The sequence below is a fragment of the Mercenaria mercenaria genome, chromosome 5 (genome assembly GCF_021730395.1).
Source record: "Mercenaria mercenaria strain notata chromosome 5, MADL_Memer_1, whole genome shotgun sequence".
Classification (NCBI taxonomy): domain Eukaryota; kingdom Metazoa; phylum Mollusca; class Bivalvia; order Venerida; family Veneridae; genus Mercenaria; species Mercenaria mercenaria.
Window position 1 is genome coordinate 9,728,125 of NC_069365.1, and position 22,335 is coordinate 9,750,459.

Sequence of the window (22,335 nt, forward strand, 5' to 3'; positions counted from 1 at the left end):
CCAAATTTTTATGAAGATTGATCCAAAATGACCCCACATATTTGAGGAAATTTTTTAAAATTCTTTAATGCAAAACCCCAAAATGGGTCACGTAGCTCACCTTGAGGGACTTTGTTTTAAAAAGGGAAATGCAAATTTAAATTAAGAGCTTACATGGGGAAAAAAATTAAGTTATAAAGTGTGTATACCTCCGAGCCATCTGAAAACTTTTTTAATTTCCCATAAACATCTCTTTTTCCCCCAGCACATCACTGGGACCCCCGGGAACTGAAAACCCCCCCTAAAAAAAACAACTAAAAAACCCCCTTTTAAAACCCCTGAAAATTTTTCATATGGCGCTTGAGGGCCTCCTGGTTAATTTCCTTTTTTCCAAAGGGGAAAAACATTCTAAGTGGTATCAATCCTTACACAGATGGGGTCCTTGTTTATTAAACTTGTCATATCCAAAAAACTTTTTTTTTATAGCCAAAGACTCAATTTTTTTACAAAAGGGTTTACCCGTGCCTGCACTTCCCCCCCCAAAACCCCCTTATCTGAATATTAAAAAAAGATCCAATTATAAAACGTCTAATTTTGTAGAAAAATTTAATGAAAGTCCCCTCGTGTATTTAGAAAATAGTTTAACGAAAATTTAATTTTAAAAATTTCAAACATGAGGGGTTTACGACCCCAAAGGGGCCACCTTTGTAAAGGCTTTTAAGTGGTTTGTGGGAACATAAGGGGACAATATAAAGTTTGGTTTTTCTAGGAAACCAAAATCAAATACATGTCCAAAACCATTTTTGAATTAGGGGAATAATTTGGAAAAAATTTTTGGTAGAAAAGTTTCAACTCTGAAATCGCATGCCAAATTTAAAGGGTTTAGTTAATTTTTGATTCAGAGAAGGTTTCTTATATATTTTAACCCAAAAAATAATTCATGTCACACACATTTTTTTGGGCTGATACTGAAACTATTTATACCCAAAAAACTCACAATTTTAAAGAACCAGAACCCATTTAAAAACCTTTTTAAAGAAGCTAAAAAAGAGATCATTTGTGTAAAATTTAATCAAAATTTTATTTTGGGGTTTTTTTGGGGAGATGTTGTTTAAAGAAATTGTTGATGAAAAGTGACACCGCCTTGCATCGATGTTTTTTAATGAATGGAAAAAAATTGAACAATTTTTGTAGAAGGTCACACAAGGACCAAATTTTGTGAAATTTTTTTTAGATTGTGCTAACAGTTTTTAAAAAGAAGATTTTTTAAGTTTGTACTAAAGGGGGAAAAATGAACCCCGTCCCCCGGCAGCCTTTTTTTTGACAAATCGGAAAAATTTGAACAAACTTGGTTAAGGGATCATACAAAAGGGCTTTAAAATTTTTTTTAAAAAATTTGGGGGGCAGTTTGAAACAAGAAGATTTTTTTTGTTTCCCGAGGGGAAATAACCCCGCCCTTTTGACAGCAACAGCAGGTCCCTTTTTACGAATCAAAATTTAAAAAGAACAAACTTGGGGAAGGGTCACACAAGGCCAAGTTAAAATGATTTCAAATTGGGGTTTTGTTTCACACGGAAAATTTTTTTAAAAATTTTCCCCTAAAAAACGAATTTGGAAAAATACCAAGCCCCCCGGGACCATGTTTTTTTAAAAAAATCAAAATAATTTGAAAAAATCCTGGTACAGGGACATGAGAACATTTTTTGTAAATTATTCAAAAACCCGAAAATCGGGTTTGGGGAAAAATGTTGTTTTAAGAAATTTCATTCTTAAATTTTTGGGAAACCTTTTGGTGCAACCAAGCCAAACCTTTGAACAGCTTTGGGAGGGGGACCACCCAAAAGGAAAAAATCAAGACCAAGTTTCAATCAAACCCCCCCAAGTAAATTAAAATTGGAGGAAAATGTCGTTTAAACACAAAAGTTGACAATGGACGACTTCACAAACAGATTTTCCTGTTTGGACACGCGTGATCACAATAAATAAAACCCTTTAAAATTAAATTTGGGCTCAAAGGGGCTTAAAAACCAGGGGTGACCAATTTAAAAACCCTTTAAAAAAGTGGATTAATTTGATGCTTGATTTTAGGAATTCTGGTCTGTGACTTTAAAAAATTTTAATTTAATTTCATTGTTATTCAATACGGATTGTTTTAAATTTAAAGTACTTTATTTTATTCTGTAAACCAATAATCTTTCCAAAACAAAAATTTTTTTTAAATAAATACCATTATTAAATGATTGTACGAATTTTTATATAAGTGCAAAATCTTTTAGTTTTTTCTATTTTCATATGGGGGAAACCCAAAAAATTTCACTTTATTTTTATTGTCATCACCTGGGGTGGATACTTATTTTTACCCCCCCTTTGGGCTTTTCAAAGCTTTTTATCCCTGAGGACGTTTTTTTTGTGCATAATTTTAATTTTTGCACTTTAAAGCACTAAAAACATACTAAATTCTCTTTAAAACTAACATTTAAAACGATTTTTGAAGAAAGTTTTAAAATATTTGCTTGAAAAAGTTTTTTGGAAAATTGTATTATATTTACAAAATTTGGGCACTAAAAAAAAAAATTTTTTATTGTAAGGTCAAAATTTTTCCCATCAATTTGTTAATTCATTTAAAAAGCATGTTCATGCTAAAAAATGTTTTTTTCTTCACTGCTGATTTACATACAATTTTTTACAAAAAACCACTTTTCTAAAACAAAAAACACTGATAATTTACCGATTTAAAAAAAACATCAATCAAACTTTTTACCATTAAAACCAAGGCACAATTCTGTAAATGAACTAGTTTTTCCCGTAAGCATCTATCCTTGGGGCCAGATATGTTCCCTGAAATTTATGGAACTGGGAAAGGGTGAGGAAATTTTAAAATGCAGCACGCTTTGGGCCCCCCCATTTTTATCTTACGGGAATTGTTTCCACTTTTTTAAAATGGTTTTTAAAAATGAAAAATCCCCACTAGGGTAACCCCTTAAATTTTAAAAAGGGCTTGAACCCATCTTTCAATTTCAGGCCTTCCTTTCATTTCCGAAAGCACAATATACAAAACAAATTTATGTTAGAGTCTCTCATGATACACAGCAAACTGAAGAGATAGGTATTATCAGAAAATCTGTACAGCAAGATATATGGTAACTTCTGACAAGAATATCATTATGTTTCTTAAAATGGTCTTTCAAATGAACTCAAAGTACATGCTTCTACTTGCCCATCAGCTACAGCAGCACCACAGCTTGGGTATTAAGTAAGAAATGAAAATTGTTATAGCCTTGTTTATGATGTGATTTTTGCAGTTTTTTAAATAATACTTGAATGGCTATAATGGCCTTTTTATAATGTGGCTGCCATCATTCATTAAGTAGGTCTCAAGTACAAATTTCCTGCAATTTACTGGTACTAGAATTTCATAATTCAGCTACCTTCTGTGTTATTAATAGTGCAATAGTCTGTTGAAAAATGGAAATGAACCCCTGCTAAGATAATGACTCTAAACATTTCATTATTGTTCTACGACATTCCGGACTGGAAATTTTGTACAATGATTCATGTAAGATCTTTTCAAAGCTGAATCTTAACATATTGCTATACTGGTAATACCACATAGCCCTAGTAAAATATTAGCTAAATAATATGCTGGCTAATGACAAACAACACAAAGTGAACCAACAGTTCAGATGTATTGGCAGTACAAAAAGCTGGTAAGTCTTGCACTTTTGAAAGAAAAGGGAAAATACAACTTGCAATGTATTATAAGTAATTCTTTTCATCTAATTACTTGCTGGTCTGTGGCCAGTAAAACAACAACTTTAAGGCTGGTCAAGTCAATTATTTTCAAATATTTAAAATACAGGTCTTTTAGTTGAGTTTAAGAACCATACCCACACAATTTGGATCAAATGGTGACTTTTACTGCTTTTGATATGGTAATTAAAATCTCATTGTGCCATCCCCACCATCCTTCTCTCCCCATCCTTGTATTGTTTCATCAGGGTAGAACTACCAGTCTTCTGTAGATGTCTTCCAAATAAGAACAGTTCTACACCCCAAGTTATGGTGACTATTCCAGCTTTTGATCATGTGCACTGCACCTTCCCTCCAAACTCCAACCCTAGCATTGTTTCATCAGAGTAGAACCAACAGTCTTCTGTAAGCGAGCTAGATAACTTTCCCACATAAAGAATTTTACATTCTGAGTGAGGTTTAGCACCAAAATCACCGAAGGGCAAGTCATTTGGAGTTGACGGCCTTAACTACATAAAAAAATATGGAAATATTGGATTTTGAAAGAAAGTTTGAAAGGATTTACTTGCCCATTTTAGATACAGAGCAGAGCCAACATAGTCATCAACCAGCTCCACCTCACTGCTTTTACATGTCTTACAAGCTGAAATATTCATTCTTGCTAGCTGCTTAAGTTGTGCCAGAAATACAATGCATTTAGTGTCACTGCATAAAGAATCACATTCATCCTCTGTCTTGATGACTGATATACCATCTGTATCTTCATTCATATCTGACTTGTTCTCCTCCTCCACCTTGATAACTGAAATGCTTTCTCTTACTTTACTCATCTGCAACTTTCCTTCTGCCTCCACTGCCTTACCAACTGATTGGCTCTCTTTTACTTCTTCATGTGACATGATTTCCTCTGCCTCTGCCCTGAGGACTGATACCCCTGTGTCTTCATCTGTATCTGACAGATCTTCTACCTTTACTTCTTCCTCATCTGCTAGTTCTACATCAAACTCTGACTCCTCAAACGAAACATCATCATGCCTGAAACAATTTGTTGAACAAAATATATTACACTTTAATATTCTTTAGAAACAGTATCTTAAAGAAGACCTTACAATAATGCTGTAGACCGAGTTTCATGAAGATCCATCATAGTGTTCATGAGGAGAAGATGTTTAAAACAAAATTGGGCGAGGATCTTACAGTGATGTTATACAGACCAAGTTTGATGAAGATCCATTAAGATTATATGGGAAGAAGTTGTTAAACTTATATAGTTTTAGTCCTAATGGCCTCACAAATTGACCCAATGTCCTTATTTGAACAAACTTTCTTTTAAAATATTATCTTTATTTATTTAGTCTTACACAACAAAGTGCAATCAACACCGCTTAGCTCAGTAGGTAAGAGCGTTGGTCTACGGATCTCGGGGTCGCGAGTTCAATCCTCGGGCGGGGCGTATGTTCTCCGTGACTATTTCATAAACGACATTGTATCTGAAATCATTAGTCCTCCACCTCTGATAATTCATGTGGGGAAGTTGGCAGTTACTTGCGGAGAACAGGTTTGTACTGGTACAGAATCCAGGAACACTGGTTAGGTTAACTGCCCGCCGTTACATGACTGAAATACTGTTGAAAAACGGCGTTAAACCCAAAACAAACAAACAAACAAACACCATATCTACAAATGTCATCCCCAAAACCATTGAATATCACAACTGCTGCTCCATCCAAAGCTGCTAGTAATACTGAAACAGTTTCAGTTTCCAATATTTTTCCCATAATTAGTAATTTATGACTATTTATTCCCGATTTACCGAAACTGATACCATCTCTCCAAATCTGAAAACACAATCGAAACAAACTCACAAGATGGAGTTTGATATTGTTGCTTTAAAGGTTTTCAATAAAAGATTTTGCGAAATGCCTACTTTTGAGAACAACAAAGTCAACAACAAGTAATATTTTAATTTAATCAAAGAATGAAATTTTTAAAAAATAATTTAGGGTGTCTGAAATAGACTTTACCATGTATTAACACAATTTATAATTTTGCAACCCTCATTACTGTATTTTGTACGACGTTAATTACAGCACAAACTCCACCTTCTCAGGTGACAACCATTTTGTGTCTCTTAAAAACCAATGGTAAGATTTATGAATAATGATAAATAAAATGTATATAATTTTTGTTTATATACAAGTTGCAACAAGAATGAAATAAGTGTCATATATTACCGATGAGGTGTTTTAAATTCCCAGGGTGGATACACCATTCCTTCAAACACTTTCAAAGGTATTTGCAATCTATACAATCACTGCAACTCAGGGTGATTTACTCTTTCTCCATCAGTACAGACACACAGTATTCATACCAGAGGGACAGTGCAAGAGAAATCCTTCACAGCATTGAAATTTTAGAATAAATTTATTTATGCGAACAGAAATGTCTGGTTAACACTGCCTAGCATTTTTTTATAGAGAGCCTGGTTCTTTACCCTGTCTGATGTAGAGAGCAGAAACACTTCCTGACACAAGCAGTTATAACCAGTACTGTATAAATGGGAAATGCTAAATTATAAACAACATTCAAAAATTCCCTTTTCCCGGGCCGAGAATCAAACCTTGGTCCTCTTGATTGACAGTCCAAAGTGTTTTTATCGAATCACCATCCACTTAACTTGTCAAAATTATGGCCCTAAGAAGACCTTAACTTCTATGCTTTAAGAGTGACCAAGGCTTTTCGAAACTTGTCCGGTGTCTTGCACACAACACTCCGTGGTAAACATTTCTGCCAAATAAATGTGATAATCACCTGTCATTTCTGGAATCCTTGCCTAACAATACAGAGGAAGAAAGTGTCCTTATCTCCAATGGCTCCATGTGTATCGAACTGAAGGTAATATCTGAAGCTCTAGCTACAGTGACTGCTTGTCTGTGTCTATAACTGCAAAGGAAACGTACAAAGAACTAGAGCTATCACTAAAGGTGATGAATGTACCCCCCGCATGCACTGACACAGTACATTGCAATTTGACGCACACAAGACTGCATTATTATGTGGACTGTATGTATATAGACTGTATGTATACAGTATAGTAACAAAAAACAAAGTCCCATAACTATGCAGAATATTTATCTAAAAGAATGTAACATGCACCATGCACATCTAGGGTTGGTACTGATCACTTGTGTGAAGTTTCATTAAATTGTGTGCAAGGGTTTGGTAGATTAGGCACGCACAAGATTGCATATGCAGACTGTATGTACCAGGGTTCTCGCCAGGCTATTATCGCCTGTCGCGTGCGACATGCCTTCAGACTTTGAGTTGTATATTCGACATCCCTTATTTCCCCCGTCATCCCTTAATTGCCGAAGCGACATGTCATAAAACCATCCCAATAAACACCCCGATTAATTCCATAGTGTATTCGAAAAGCTTCCACGTGCTACCCGATAGTTTAGGTAAAGCGATGCGAGTTAAGATAACCGATAAACCAATGACAGCTTCCTATATGTGGAACGTGTGACGTAAATTTCATCGTAGCTCCGCCTTTAAATCCTTTGACAGGCGGCATCTTGTGATGTGTACATGAAAGTGACTGTTTTCGCAAGTTTTAAGATAATATATGTCATTAGATATAATGATGATTCAACAATTATCGTCCGAATGTTTTTCGCAATCAAGGAAAGACAATGTAAGGAATTAAGTCAAAAATTGTGCAACACGGTTAAATGCTTTTGAACAATTATCGCCGTAATATTAATGTTTTTCACATGTATGAAATGTGTTTTCTTGGGCGGAATATCGAAAAGACAATACAAGAATTAATGTTTTCTGTCGTCACTTTCAAAATAGAACTTGTAGAGAAAAGTTTGAAATACCCTTCGTGCATTATTTCAACACGAACGGACACTTTGGTAGAACCACCGACCTTCCGTAAGCCAGCTGGATGGCTTCCTCAAATGAAGAACCTCACATGAAGAATATAACGCGTGAGTGAGGCTCGAACCCACATCGATGAGGGGCAAGTGATTTGAAGCCAGCGACCTTAACCACTTGGCCCCTGTCACGCCAAATGGCCATTGATCCAAAATGGAAACCAGCGTTTCCCTGTATGACAGTCTCAGATTGTGTTGTTTTACATGTATGTACAACAAACAGTTGACATTTTCAAAAACTTAAAATGGATAAGTTTTCAGCAAATAAACTCCGCAGAAATAGAAGACATAAACTTTAAAATACAAATAGATCTGTGCATGTGCAGTGCTAAAATTGTGTTGTTTTATGTACAATAAATAGTAAATGAACATTTTTAGCAACTTAAAATTGATGAACTTTTAATTGTCATTCAGCAAATAACTCCATAGGATTTTTATGACCTAATATCTTTTCTTGTTGTACATGTAAATGATGCTAATTAATCACTGAAAATACCACTATGTTTTTCACTCTGAAATGCACCAGAATGCACCAAAAAGAGTTGTAGTAACACAAAATTTTCTGGGGTGACCCCCATACCCCCCATGCAGGAGGGGACACCCCTCCCGCACCCACCCCTTTGCTCGTCAGAAAATATCCTTCTGCAACATGCCTTCAGAAAATCCTGGCTAGAACCCTGGTGTACATAGAATGTTAACAAGAAACAAAGTCCCATAACTCTGCAATTTTTGTCGCTGAAAGAACCAAACATGCCCCATGCACAACTACTGTTGTTAATGATCACTTTTGTGAAGTTTCATTAAATTGTGTCAAGGGGATGAGAAGAGATGGTGTGCACAAGATTGTGTCTATGTATATAGTATAGTAACAAAAAAACAAAGTCCCATAACTCTGCAAATGTTTTTTCTAAAAGAACCTAACATGCCCCATGCACAACTACTGTTGGTACAGATCACTTGTGTGAAGTTTCATTAAATTCTGTCAAGGGGATAAGGAGAGATGGTGCGCACAAGATTGCGTCTACGGACAGACGGACAGACAGACAGACAGACAGACAGACAACCTGAAACCAGTATACCCCCCCCCCCCCCTTACAACTTTGTTGTCGGGGGGTACAATAAATAACAAGAAATGTGAGAGGACATTGTGCTAGACAATTTCCATACTTGACAGTGGAATAGTGTATACCTGATTATAATAAATAACCTTCAAAGTAGATGATGATGAGGGACGACAGTTTGAGTTAAATCCAGTTTGTAATACCAGAGTTATTTCTTGAGCAAAAGGGCTGCCTGGAAGGGGTAGTGCGTTGTTCTTAAATGAGTATATAAAGGGACTGCAGGTACCTGTATTGATGCATGAATTATATGTATACAGTTAAAGTTATAATGAGTGTTCATATCTATAATAGATATAAGTAAATTAATAAAGTAATAGATATAATTTATTTACATCTATAACAACATATAATATATTATTCAAACTTTTCTATAATTTTCAAAGTCTAAAATATGTGACAGTCAAATTTGTTTATGTATCTGATAAGACCTGAAAAACATGAAAGATTTGTCATAGTGTGTTAATGTATTGTATGCTGTGGATTCTATTCCAATCTGACCTGAACCCACAACTCACAGCATTGTACATACACAAGCTGAACTGAGCTAACAATTACTAAATTGGGTCTTTTTTATCATATTGCTTTGACCAGTTAATGAAATAAAATGCTCATTATCATTGTCAAAGACCTTCGACTAGCCTGGCCCTATTGTAGACCTTTTTCACAAATCACTACACATCACAAGGATTACTTGACTTTAATTCAACTCCTAAGCCAAGGGATTTCTACGCTTATTTCATGCTTTTCTGAATGAAAAATAAACATAACTATCGCAGAACTCTTTACTTTGCTTAAACTTCCAACATAATAAATTAAACAAGGGGGAAAATTGTACTAAATGAATGGACTCAAACTTAAGACCCCCTGGACACTAGTCTGTAGCTCAAACTGGTGAGCTAGCCAGGCACCTACCCAACAAGGCAACTTCCCAGTGATTTTTTTTTCCCTTTTGGGAAAAGGTCCAGTACCGGATAAATTGGGAAAAATAGCGGGGTTTTTACTCAGATTGGGAATTTTTATAGTTAATTAATAACATTATTCAGAATGCTCCTTCCTTTAATTCCATGTAAATAGCATCAAACGAACTGTTTAAATGGTTAAATCATGGTGAATATCAATGTAACTAAGTTTTCCTTCTGCAATCATCAAAATGCACACTTAATTTGGTCATTAGGGGAATTTTTGGATGATAATTGGGAAAAAAGATCAGATTTTTCAATTGGGAAAAGGTCCTTTTAGGGGTACTTTATAAAGAAGGAAAAAAAAATCGCTGCATCCACTACACTCTTCCCCCTTTTATTTTTAAAACAGACCCTTGTCTTCTCAAGCTAGACCAATCCTTCCATAATTTCCATTGCACATCATGTACTTCTGACACCAGTCGACCTGGCAGAAATTAGGAGTGCATCTGATTTTGGACTAGGCCATAGCTCTACCAACAAACCCAGCCGGGTGCCTACAGTAGGCCGACCCTAACGTTGACTATAATAATTAGGTTTTTAGATCTGTCTTGAGAAATATACATGAGTTCTGCAGTGAAAATACTGCATGACTTTAGGAGTGCAATATTATTTCGCAAAAGAACGAGTGCATATTTCTCGATGAAAATCTAATACTGTGAAATCATTAATATTCGTGGGGGACTAATTTTCATGGTTTTTGTGGTAGAGTCAATCCACGAAATTTAATTCCAAAGAATAAGTAAATTTCCCATTCATTTTATGTCCAAAAGTTAAAATCCACGAATTCACATCCCCACGAAATTGCCGTTTTTACTTAAACCACGAAGATTCATGCCCACATATTTAATGATTTTACAGTAATCTTTTTATTACATATGCATCTACACTTAAAACTATTATATCAATGATTCAAATTCGTTAATAAGCCTTAAGCGAGATGGAAAATATCGTTGTTAAAGAAGTTTTAAACGCGACGACATACGTTAAACTGACGTCAAACACCCGATATGAAATTTGAACGTCAATAAGGAAAAATATTGACCTTTCAGGTTCCACTAAGGTAGCCATAAATCAGTTGGATTATGCATGCTATAACTGAATTAGTGTTTGTTTGGCATACTTTTATGTACAGTTAAAAATGCTGAAATCTGTAAATTACTAATTCACATATAATTATATCATACAGTAAGGCATGTAAACACATCGTGTTTACATATTTAGACTGATTGTGTTGAGAAAAATGCATTAAACAAGTGTCTTACATATGAAGTTATTGGTTTTATAAAGGATACAGAAGGATTTAGTGCCTTTTACAGGTTTCATTTATGCGCCCCCTCCCCCGTTTGAAGAAGGAGTGGTATATTGTTTTGCAGATTATTCAATAAAAAAAAAAGATCATATAAAATCGCAAAGAAAGCAAATTCTACACTAGGCTTCCTGAAACGAAACCTCAAACATTGTCCACTTTCTAGCAGAAGAGTCGCATACCTAGCCCTTGTCAGATCCACACTAGAATACAGCTCCGTAGTCTGGGATCCCCATCAACAGAAAGATACAGACAAGTTAGAGAGAGTCCAGTGTCGTGCAGCTAGGTTCATCAATCATCACCGGTGATTACTTATCCCGGGACCCCAGCTGCATCACCAGGATGCTCAAGGACATTGACCTGATCCCTCTCCATGACCGGCAAAAAACTTCAAGGTTGGTCTTCCTCTACAAGGTGGTCGAGGGGCTGGTGCCAGCAATGCCTAGTCATGTATTTCTGATTCCCAATCGTGGTAAAAGACAAATAAGACCCAAATCATTTGAAAATTGAATAGCAAAAAACATTACGAAAAGAAGAAGAAGATTAAAACTAACCAAGGATCTCTCAACTCAAAGTGTTTTAAAGTTGAACATTGCAAAAGTGAACTATACAGACATTCATTCTTCCCGGAAATTATTATAAATTGGAATAACCTTAGTGACAATTTTGTGTGCGCAGAGACAGTCGCGGGCTGCTTCAAAACAGCCCTCCTACATCGGAATTAATATTCACAACATCCCAATCTCTCTCCCGCTGCGTCTATGCCGAAAGGTTCTGCAGTGTATATATCCAGATCCAGATCATAATATGCCGCACCATGGGAAAACCAACAGTGCATTTGCGACCAGCATGGATCCAGCCCAGTCTGCGCAGTCTGGTCAGGATCCATGCTGTTCGCTTTCAAAGCCTATTGCAATTAGGTTTTTATTTATTTTGTTGGGTTTAACGTAGCACTGACACAATTATAGGTCATACGGCGACTTTCCAGCTTTGATAGTGGAGGGAGACCCCAGGTGCCGCTCCGTGAATTGTTTTATCAGGAGCGGACAACTGGGCAGAACAACTGGGCAGAACCACCGACCTTCCGTAGGCCAGCTGGATAGCTTCCTCACAGGAAGAATTCAATGCCCCAAGTGAGGCTCCACATTGATGAGGGGCAAGTGATTTAAAGTCAGAGACCTTAACCACTCAGCCCCAAGGAACCGATCTAGCCAGTAGCCACTGACTTTTCAAAAATGGCAGTGGCTATGATTACGGTACCGTAATCCTAGCCTTGATCCGGTTCTAGGATTACTGAAGTTCCGTATTCCTAGACAACCTTAAGAGGATACATATGTTAGGACATGCATAAATGATGTTGTAAACTTACTTATTTCACTTCAAATAGCGATTTTTCATGCCTGCCGTATTATATTCTAAATAACAGCTCGAAAGTATTTCAAAAAATATTCTATACTTTAAATTTTATGATTTGTCATGATTTCCGTGCATACAGAATTGGGCGAAATCAACACCCGTATATGTTTCTTGATTTCATATAATCATAACCATACAAAATAATCACATTTACTTAATACTTGGTCATCATGTTACAAATAAAATGTCAGACCTGACTTGATGCAGGCCTAACTATACTAAAGGAACCAGCGTGGGAGCCATCTGGCCTAGTCGCGTAATGGCTGCCAGGTATTTGAACACTAATTTTTCACTTGGCATGGTAACAGAGGTCTACATTGAGGCTAGTTTCTGTTTAAATTTCATTGTGGATGTATTTTTGACATTTTGGTAGGAAAAATGGGAGAGCAGGTTGTATTTGGTGAAGTCAAGCTCAATTTTAGTATGAGTAGTACTTCCAGGTCACAGCAGTGTTATTTTGATGTCAGTTTACAGTAAGCAAATGTGACCAGAGAAATCTCTCTTAGAAGATACATGACCCCTACTTTTCTCTTCATTTTATATCAGTTTTATCATAATTCTTTAAAATGAGGTAAGGATTTGTTCTCTGAAATGGGTCTAGCTATGTTTGGTAGCTCTTTGAAAAAGGTCAGTTTTATATACAATATATAGGGAAAACTATTTAGGCTATTGTGACCTGCGAACATGTCAAACTGATCTTTGACAAATGTCTGCCATTAATATACCATATTGTTTTAGATTACATATATTATGACAGGTACGAAAAATCGATATATCAAGTGAAATAAGTAAGTTTACAACATCATTTATGCATGTTCTAACATATATTTGATGCCTCTTCAATACTTCCGTAATCCTAGCCTATCCTCATAGGGTTGTCTAAGAATACCGAACTTCCGTAATCCTAGAACTGGAGGCTAGGATTACGGTACTGGCACGCGAGTAGTCCCCGGACAGAAATCGCATATATTTCGTCCTCAAAAGCTTAAACAATATCAAGAATAAAAACGATTAACATATATAAATACCTTAGCTCCGGTATTACCAGTTTAGGGGTTTTCCTGTGAAATGATGTCACGTTCGCGGGGAATTAGCGAGGCCCGAAAAGGGGTCTGTAGAACGTCAAATTTTAACATGCTCGATAGTAATGCCCGGACACCATTTTTTCATGAATATATTTATTGGGAACTGCCCATATGAGCTGGAATTATGAAAAAGACAAATGATATCTTATATAAATGTAAAAAGATCGAACGTTTGCGTCAAATTTATTTGTCCCAGCCACACGGAAAATTGCGACAACAAAAATAGAATAATCATGCTTAAGTCACGGGCAATAACTGGCTAATCGAACAAATTATGAAATATTTTGGCATATTAGTATTGTTGTCACAAAGAAAATAAGTTTTTTTTTGTTGAATGTGTATGTATCGTCTGCTAGTCGTGAAGTAAAGACATGTAGCTTTAATTTTAAAACCCTCCAGACTGGCCTTTCTTGCGCATGCGCAATAAAAACTGAAGCCCCGCCAGTGAAAATGTAAACAAGTAACCATGCGGTAGGATTTCCACGATTATTATATTCATATGATTACCTGTGAAAAAATAAACTTGATAAACTTCTCCAAAACAAACGTCTGTATGATTAGGCACAAAAATATGTAGACGAATCGCGAAATTAGAGCGTTGCGGGAACGTGTCCGGTGACTACTGCTGTCCGGGGACTACTCGCGTGCCAGTACCGTAATCGTAGCCGCTGCCTATAAAGATACGTTAAAAAAGGGTGGGGTGGGGGAGGGGGGAGAAACGGGGCAAAATGACCAATTTGAAATCACAGAGGGGGCAAAATGACCAAATCGGGGGCAAGTTAACTGGGGGATGGGTTTACTGTAAATCGTGTTCAGCCTAGAGTAAACGCGCACCTGTCTATCAGGAAAGTTGCTACTTGTCGATCGGATCTTAAGCCATTTTCCTTCTTCAGTGCCTTCCATCTCGCTATTTCGCTTCCAAGATATATTCTCGAATCAATGAAATTTTTATTTCTCTCTGCTTTTCTTCTCTTTAATTCAGCCTCAGGCAGTCTTTGGCGTTGTCGTTTGCGCCGAGGTTTGACTTCGCTTTGGTTTTCTGCCATTTTGAATGTTTTTTCCTCGTCTCCGCACCGTACCGTACCGTACATAATGTACAAATTCGGTTGTGTATCAAACACTCTATGTGAAAACAAAATAACCGTAAACAAACTGAACAAGAAAAAAGATAATGTTAAAAATAGCAAGCCAGAAAATATGAACCCTGTAATAAATTTTGAGACTAAAATGAAAAATGAACAATACAATGTGAACTTTAAAACAAAAGTTGATGGATCTTCAAATAGTCATGTAAATATAAAAATTCAAAACATAATAAACAAAATCAAAAATCAGTGCTCGAAACGCAATTAGCGGAATGTAAAGTTAGAGTACAAATGCTAGAAACTGAAAACCATATCTTCCAAAACACTATATAGTGCTCTTCTAAGGCAGAATGTATAATTTCAAGTGCGACACAGGACAACGTACAGATGCCAAATACAAACAACGCCCATGCTCTAACACAGTGCAGTGCCCAGCCTCCGACACAGTATACTGCTCAACCTATGCATGGCTTCATCCCAGAACAGTATAACACCCGACCTCCGTCACCTCCATATAACATGCAGTATATAATGCCCAACTACCACCTGGTTCCTTCCTGGTGCCACAATATAATGGTCAACCATCTGCACTCTTTCCATAACAAACTTACTTGTGTAATGACGTTAATCAGATGATGAATACCCAGATGAATATTTAAATGAAATCAAAGTGCAACATCAAATTGAATACCATAATCTTAAGCTTCAAGTTCAAATTCTAGAACTACAGAAGGAGGTCATTATGCTACGAACAAGTGGGCTACAGAACACACTACCAGTGCAACAATACCTGCCAACAACACCATTCCAGGCTATATACCAACAAGAAGTCGGCCAGATGAGCCATGCTATCCGGCCGCCAATGCCAGTCCAAATACATAAAATGCAGACACCTGGTATTTCAAATATGCCTCATATGCCAATGAGCCATCTACAACCTAACATCCATCCAATCAACCCAGTGCAAAATGGTATGTTGTTCCACCCGGTGAGACAGCCACCAAAAGTGGTATATGGAATTCCGAGGCAAACAAATATATGACCGACAGCCAAGTCGTCCATGAAATAGAGGACCGAACCAAATATGCATAAGTCTTCACAGCCTGTGGAGGATTCAAAATATACAGCAGATACTATCATACAGTCTCCGAATTTCCAGAACACTACTGTCATCGGGATTCCGAGCGATCAACTTGATAGCAGTAGGTCACTACCAGAGATACTGGAACATGGAGTCGAAGAGCAGATGCTAGGCAACATGCCGCCTCAGCCAACTTCCCTGAGAATACACAATCAATCTCGAGCTTTAGATGACTCGAATCAGGTGCAAATGACAATCAATAAAAATGTAATAGAAAAATACTACAGACAGGACAGACATGAAAAGGTTATTGATCTCACATGTACAACTCGGGTAGAATCTCAGGTCACTACATCACCTGTTAATGAATCACAGTGCGTACAGGAGCGAAAGGTACAAACGCAAGCGAGAAAAAAAACAACAACAAACAAAATAGAGAAAAGTGGAAACTTCACAGGTCGCTCAACACGACAAAAACGAAAATGTTGCAGGCTCGGTTTGATTGAGCCTGTTCATGGACGGTAGTGGAAATGCATGCTACCGTCCACGCCCTCTAGCCCCGGGTTGAGCAGAACTCCACATTTACACATGCTAAAAGTACAAAAAAGCAAGTCATTTTTAGGGAGAGGCCGATCCTCAGACTGACAGAACGGAACCAAAACTTAGAATCGACCTCTATAAACATACAAAATATAAAAGGTAACCAACTGTATTTCAGCAAGTTTTAAAAACTCACAATCTTGTCTGTTGTGAAGAAGATTGGTTATCCAATTTTGAAAAGAATATTTTAAACGAAATCAGTGAAAGTTTCGAAGTCTATGGGAAAATACTGATGATACAAATCCACGGCTTGACTATAAAAACATAAAAGGTTACGGGTGTGTGTACATTTTCTGGAGGGAAGAAATCAACTCTAGTGTGAAAGTAACTGAATATGGAAATGAAAGAACAATTATCTTAGAAATTGAAACATCAGATATACCAATCTGCTAAGTAAATGTCTACATGCCCTCCTGTTCAAGGAATATAAGAAAATTAATGTTAAGTGAACTTAGAAGATTCTTGAGATTTATAAATCATCTCACAACATAGTAATATTTGGGGACATGAATGCCTCTCTGTTGAGAAATACAAATAGAGACGTCTTACTGCGAACTTTCATGAAAGAATCAAATATGATGGTATCAGAAAAACAAGATAAAGAAAATACATTCTTCCATCACAACGGAAAATTTAAGTCACAAATTGACCATTTCATCTTGTGTGAAAATCTGTTGATAGACGTAGTGGACACTCACATGCATGAAATGAGCTCACAGAACTGTTCAGATCATACTCTTATATCATTGACACATAAATCTGAAATTACAAAACACCGAATTAACACCAAACCAAGAATTAAGATGATTAAGACAAATTGGGAGGGAATGTGACATCGGCAAGTACAGACCTGAAATAAAATCCCTTACAAATCAGTATGGAGATAAGGAACAAAAACAACCAGGAAGAAGATAAAGTTTTTACAGCCACTCTGCATACTGCTGCAAGAAAATCAATCCCTCGATATCGAAAATTGAAAACTTTTAAGAAATCTGGGGAGGCATTTGGAATCATCAAATAGGGAGACCATCAAAGGAAGCAAACTCTCTCTTCAAAAAATGAAAGGACTCCAACAAATCCTGTGAAAAGACACATTAAGAACTGAAAAACAAAAATAAACAGCTAAGACATCACTGGTCAACGCCAAACGTACATGACCGTCAGAAAAGTAAACAAATGGCTGAAATAATGAAAGCATCAGTCTCTGATAACAAGTTAATTTATAAGTTAATAAATAAGCAAAGAAAGACAGTTAATGAAAATGTACAAATCTCAAAGTTAGTGGGGAAGATGTTAGTGGCTCCGATAGAATCCTACAGGTATGGAAAAATCACTTTGCAAATTAGCAACCCCGGATGACGTTAGATACAGTGATAATCAAAAGTCAACCTAGCTACAGAACAGAACAGTATAATAGAAAATACCATTCGAAAAAGTGATTACACTTTAGAAACTCAAAAAGAAGTTTTTAAAGCTATTGAATCCCTGAACGCTGGTTAAGCTGCTGATACAAATGGACTTTCCTGTGAACATTTTAAATATGCAAAATATGAATTACAGCCAATCATAACAGATATATTAAATCTATCTTTGAAGATCTAGACGTTCCACTCAAATGTGAGATTCTAACACCCATCTACAAAATGACGAGTTTCTCACTAACAATTATCGAAAATTATTGTATCCGACACCTGTGCTAAAATTTTAGAAAGTATTGTGAAAGATAGACTTGATGGTATTTTCGATGTACAAAATCCACTTCAAAGAGACTTTACAGCAAAGAGTTCATCCATGAATCAGCTTGCATTGTTACAGAGGCAATGAAACACCATAGAGAAAATAATCAACAACTTCTACTGGCTACGCTTGATGCCCAAAAGGCTTCCGACCGTGTTAATCATAAAATTTTCTTCAAGAAGCTTTATCATATTGGAGTCCAAGGCCCATTACGGCTACTTCTCAGAAATCTCTACAGACAATCCCCAGTAAAAGTTAAAAGGGAGGGAGTATTATCTGATGAATTTGAACTTAAACAAGGGACAAAGCAAGGTGCGCAACTCTCAACGACACTATATAAGATATATCACAACCATCTTCTAAACTCGGTATCCGGTAGTATTCAATGGGAACATACGGGTATCTACCCCACGTGCGCTGATGACACAGCACTCTTGGCGAACAGTACAGCCGAACTTAAAAATAGACAAAAGTAGAAACTTCACAGGTCGCTCAACACGACAAAAACGAAAATGTTGCAGGCCATGCTAGACCTATTGGAATTCAATACAAAGCTTGAACTAGTCAAGATCAACCCAGACAAGTCCGAAATAATCACATATATAAGCAACCGGTAAATGTAACCCTGCGTATCTCACCATAAACATTTAGGAATTGATCGTAATAACAGAAACACACTGAACTGCTCAGAGAACAAAATACTTGTTACTTTGTCCTGGTCTTTACGCAAGACGAGGAATGACCCCAATAGTATCATACCAGATATGGAAGACCTTCGTGGTGTCCAGATTTTTATATGGTATAGAAGTCCAGGTTCTCACTATAACAAACCGACAAAAAACTATAAAATTATCAGAGGAAAATCATCAAACAGTTACGAGGACTCACTGAGAGAACCTCGACGGCAGTAATATACCCGTTACTCGGCGAAGTAGAGTGGTTATCTATAGGATCTACCTGTCTCTATTTCTCAGTATAGCCAAGCTACCAGACTCAGTTGAATTTAGTATCATGAAAAGACAATTATCAATGTCAAACACTGAAAGTAACACATTCACTTCGAACGTCAGAAAGTAACTTTAGATAAATACAATCTGCCTTCACCTGAAGATCTTCTCCGACAATTACCCTCGAAATATAGATGGAAACAGATGTTTAAGAAGGCAACCAACGAGTATTGGAAAACATATGGGAAGATGAGTTAACATCAAAATCATCAACAAAGTACAATGTATATTCAAATTCAGACAAATGCTACCGGCGTTCCACATAATATATGGAAAGTCACATAATCGTAACCACATGAAATCCCACGTGCAGAAGTGAAAGCCAGGCTACTTACTGGTACATACATCTTACCAAGTAATACCGCTAAATTCAATCAGAACCACATGTAAACTCTGTAAGCAGGAAGATGAGACCCAAGAACACCTTTTTGTTTGATATCCAACCTTCTCAGACATCAGAAAATACAACTTGCTCAAACTGAAAGCGATAACCAACAATGATGTCTCTTACCAAACCATCTCACAGGATGATGATCTTCTGGTCCAGGTAATCCTAGATTGTACACGCTATTATAAATTGTCAGAAGTTGATGCGTTTAATGCGCTAATGAATGAGCACAATCTTGTTAGCTGAAATTTTGCGGGCCGAATATAAAAGTTAAAATTACTCGTTACGTTGACAGTTGTGTTTGATTAGTTATAAACCTATTCAATATTACAAATTATGGATGTAAAGAAGTCTTATCTTCATCAGGGGAGTGTACCAGGAGTGTTGGAACCTACAAGACAACAACATATCTATTACCACTGGGTGATTTTCCCCCTACTTCACGAACAACTAAAACTTAGAATGTAAATTATCCATAAAAGGTAATTTATCTGAATTTGCAGTCCATCAAAAACAAAATAACAGGACTGGATGCACTTTAAAAATAAATTTTGTATGCCCAGATATGTTATTGAAGGTAAAGGTAGAGTAAAGGTAATGTTTCTTGTTTAACATGGATAGTCGACGAAAGTTCCCAACTGGAATGGATTGAACAACTTATTAGCCGAACCGACGGCGTGCATCATATCTACTTCCCCAGCAACCAGTTTAGGCCGATACTGATGGAACCTCTGTACCATTATTAATTGGGTAAATCTTCTTCTTCTTCTTCTCTTTCTCCACTTCTTCTACCATTACTGGCCACATTCAACTAACTGAATATACTGCTAGGGGTTGCGCAAAAGGGGAAGAAAAAAGTTAAAAGTGACAATATGTACAGTTAAAAACAGGGACCAGAAGTTAGAAAAAGAGTGTGGCTGGTCTGGTCTTAAAGGCCTCGACTGAGCCGGCTGGCTGTTGTCTGGAGGTAGAGCTAGCATATGGAACCATGTATGAGTTAGCATTAGTGGATCTAGATTATTTAAGGGGTTTCTGAAAATATTTTCCTGGATTGATGGCGACTTCCTGATTTATGCTTTTGTACATCGTGATTAATCTGGATTCTTTTCTTCTTATTTCCAGAAGTTTCCGTTTAAGATCTTCCAGCATTTCTGTGACACTTGAACTGTAGTGGTATTGATGTTCAAATGACAAATCTTGCACTCCTCCTTGGTATCACTTCTATTTTGTGTATGTCACCTTTCTCTTATAGATCCCAGACACAGCTTGCAAATTCGACTGTTGGTCTAACCATGTCTCCTTTGTCTTTATTGAGGCGATGATCAGGTTTCTTCGTAAGAATCCAAGGGTGTTGTTTGCTTTTGTTGTTATGCTGGAAATATGTTGACCCTAGTCAATGGTGTTGTTGATTATGCACCCAAGGTGTTTGGCAGAGCTAACATATTCAAGTGTGTGGCCATGGAGATGACTGGGTCTGACATTTCCCTTAGCACTGAACACTAGCGGGGATATCAGCCGTGACCAGGAATCGAATCCGGACCGCTGGCGTTGTAGTCCAACGGCTAACCACTACTCCTTTGAGACACTGCTTGATCAGCTGTATCACCATCATATTTTTTACTCAAACATGTGCACTGTATACAGAAAAGACCGGCCGCAAAATAAAAGAGGTCAAAGTCATGATGCTGGTGTACTTATTGTTTTAAAATAACTATCAATCAGTTCTGAGTAATTAACGAACTCCAAACTAAATGTGAAATTATTTGGATGAAAGTGAAAATTAGGTCATTAGGTCAAATAATATAAAAACCTTGTGACCTCTGAAGAGGCCATATTTTTTCATGGGATCTGCATGAAAATTGGTCAGAATGTTCATCTTGATAATATCTAGGTTAAGTTTGAAACTGGGTCACATGCGGTCAAAACGAGGTCAGTAGGTCAAATAATAGAAAAACCGCACATGACCCAGTTTCAAAACTGAATTAGGTATCATCAAGGTGAACATTCTGACCAATTTTCATGAAGATCCCATGAAAAATATGGCCTCTAGGGAGGTCACAAGAATTTTCTATTTTTAGACCTACTGACCTAGTTTTAGACCGCAGATGACCCAATTTCAAACTTTACCTAGATATCATCAAGATAAATATTTTGACCAATTTTCATGCAGATCCCATGAAAAATATGGCCTCTACAGAGGTCACAAGGTCTTTCTATTATTTGACCTACTGACCTAGTTTTGAACTGGACGTGACCCAGTTTCAAACTTGACCTAAAAATCATCAAGATAAACATTCTGACCAATTTTCATGCAGATCCAATGAAAAATATGACCTCTAGAGAGGTAACAAGGATTTTCTATTATTTGACCTACTGACCTAGTTTTTGATCGCAGTTGACCGGGTTTCAAACTTGACCTAAATATCATCAAGATAAACATTCTGACCAATTTTCATGCAGATCCAATGAAAAATACGGCCTCTACAGAGGTCACAAGGTTTTTATATTATTTGACCTACTGACCTACTTTTGAACTGAACGTGACCCAGTTTCAAACTTGTCCTAGATATCATCAAGATGAACACTCTGACCACTTTTCACGCAGATCCTGTGAAAAATATGACCTCCAGAGAGGTCACAAGGATTTTCTATTATTTGACCTACTGACCTAGTTTTTAAAGGAACGTGATCCAGTTTCGAACTTGACCTAGATATCATCAAGTTGAACTTTTAGACCAACTTTCATGAAGATCTTTTGAAAAATATGGACTGTAGAGATGTCACAATGTTTTTCTATTTTTAGACCTACTGACCTAGTTCTTGATGGCACGTAACCCAGTTTCGAACTTGACCTAGATATCATCAAGTTGAACATTCTGA

The 22,335-nt window shown here is 36.8% G+C and overlaps 1 protein-coding gene across 1 annotated transcript; it reads right to left on the reverse strand.

Moving 5' to 3' along the window:
* Positions 1-3,379: 3,379 nt before the first annotated feature.
* LOC123556417 (uncharacterized) lies at positions 3,380-14,611 on the reverse strand. Its single transcript, XM_053542625.1, has 3 exons — positions 14,392-14,611; positions 6,541-6,672; positions 3,380-4,764 (listed from the first exon to the last, which is right to left on the reverse strand). Exons 1-3 carry the CDS (start codon positions 14,601-14,603, stop codon positions 4,239-4,241), a joined length of 870 nt encoding a protein of 289 aa, XP_053398600.1. The 5' UTR covers positions 14,604-14,611; the 3' UTR covers positions 3,380-4,238.
* Positions 14,612-22,335: the final 7,724 nt, after the last annotated feature.

Coding starts and splice junctions, on each gene's coding strand:
- LOC123556417 (XM_053542625.1), bottom strand. CDS start 14,603: ATGGCAGAAAACCAAAGCGAAGTCAAACCTCGGCGCAAACGACAACGC. Junction 6,673..14,391: donor GCAACTTTCCTGATAGACAG/GTGCGCGTTTAC, acceptor TTTCCTTTGCAG/TTATAGACACAGACAAGCAG. Junction 4,765..6,540: donor AAGGATTCCAGAAATGACAG/GTGATTATCACA, acceptor AAATTGTTTCAG/GCATGATGATGTTTCGTTTG.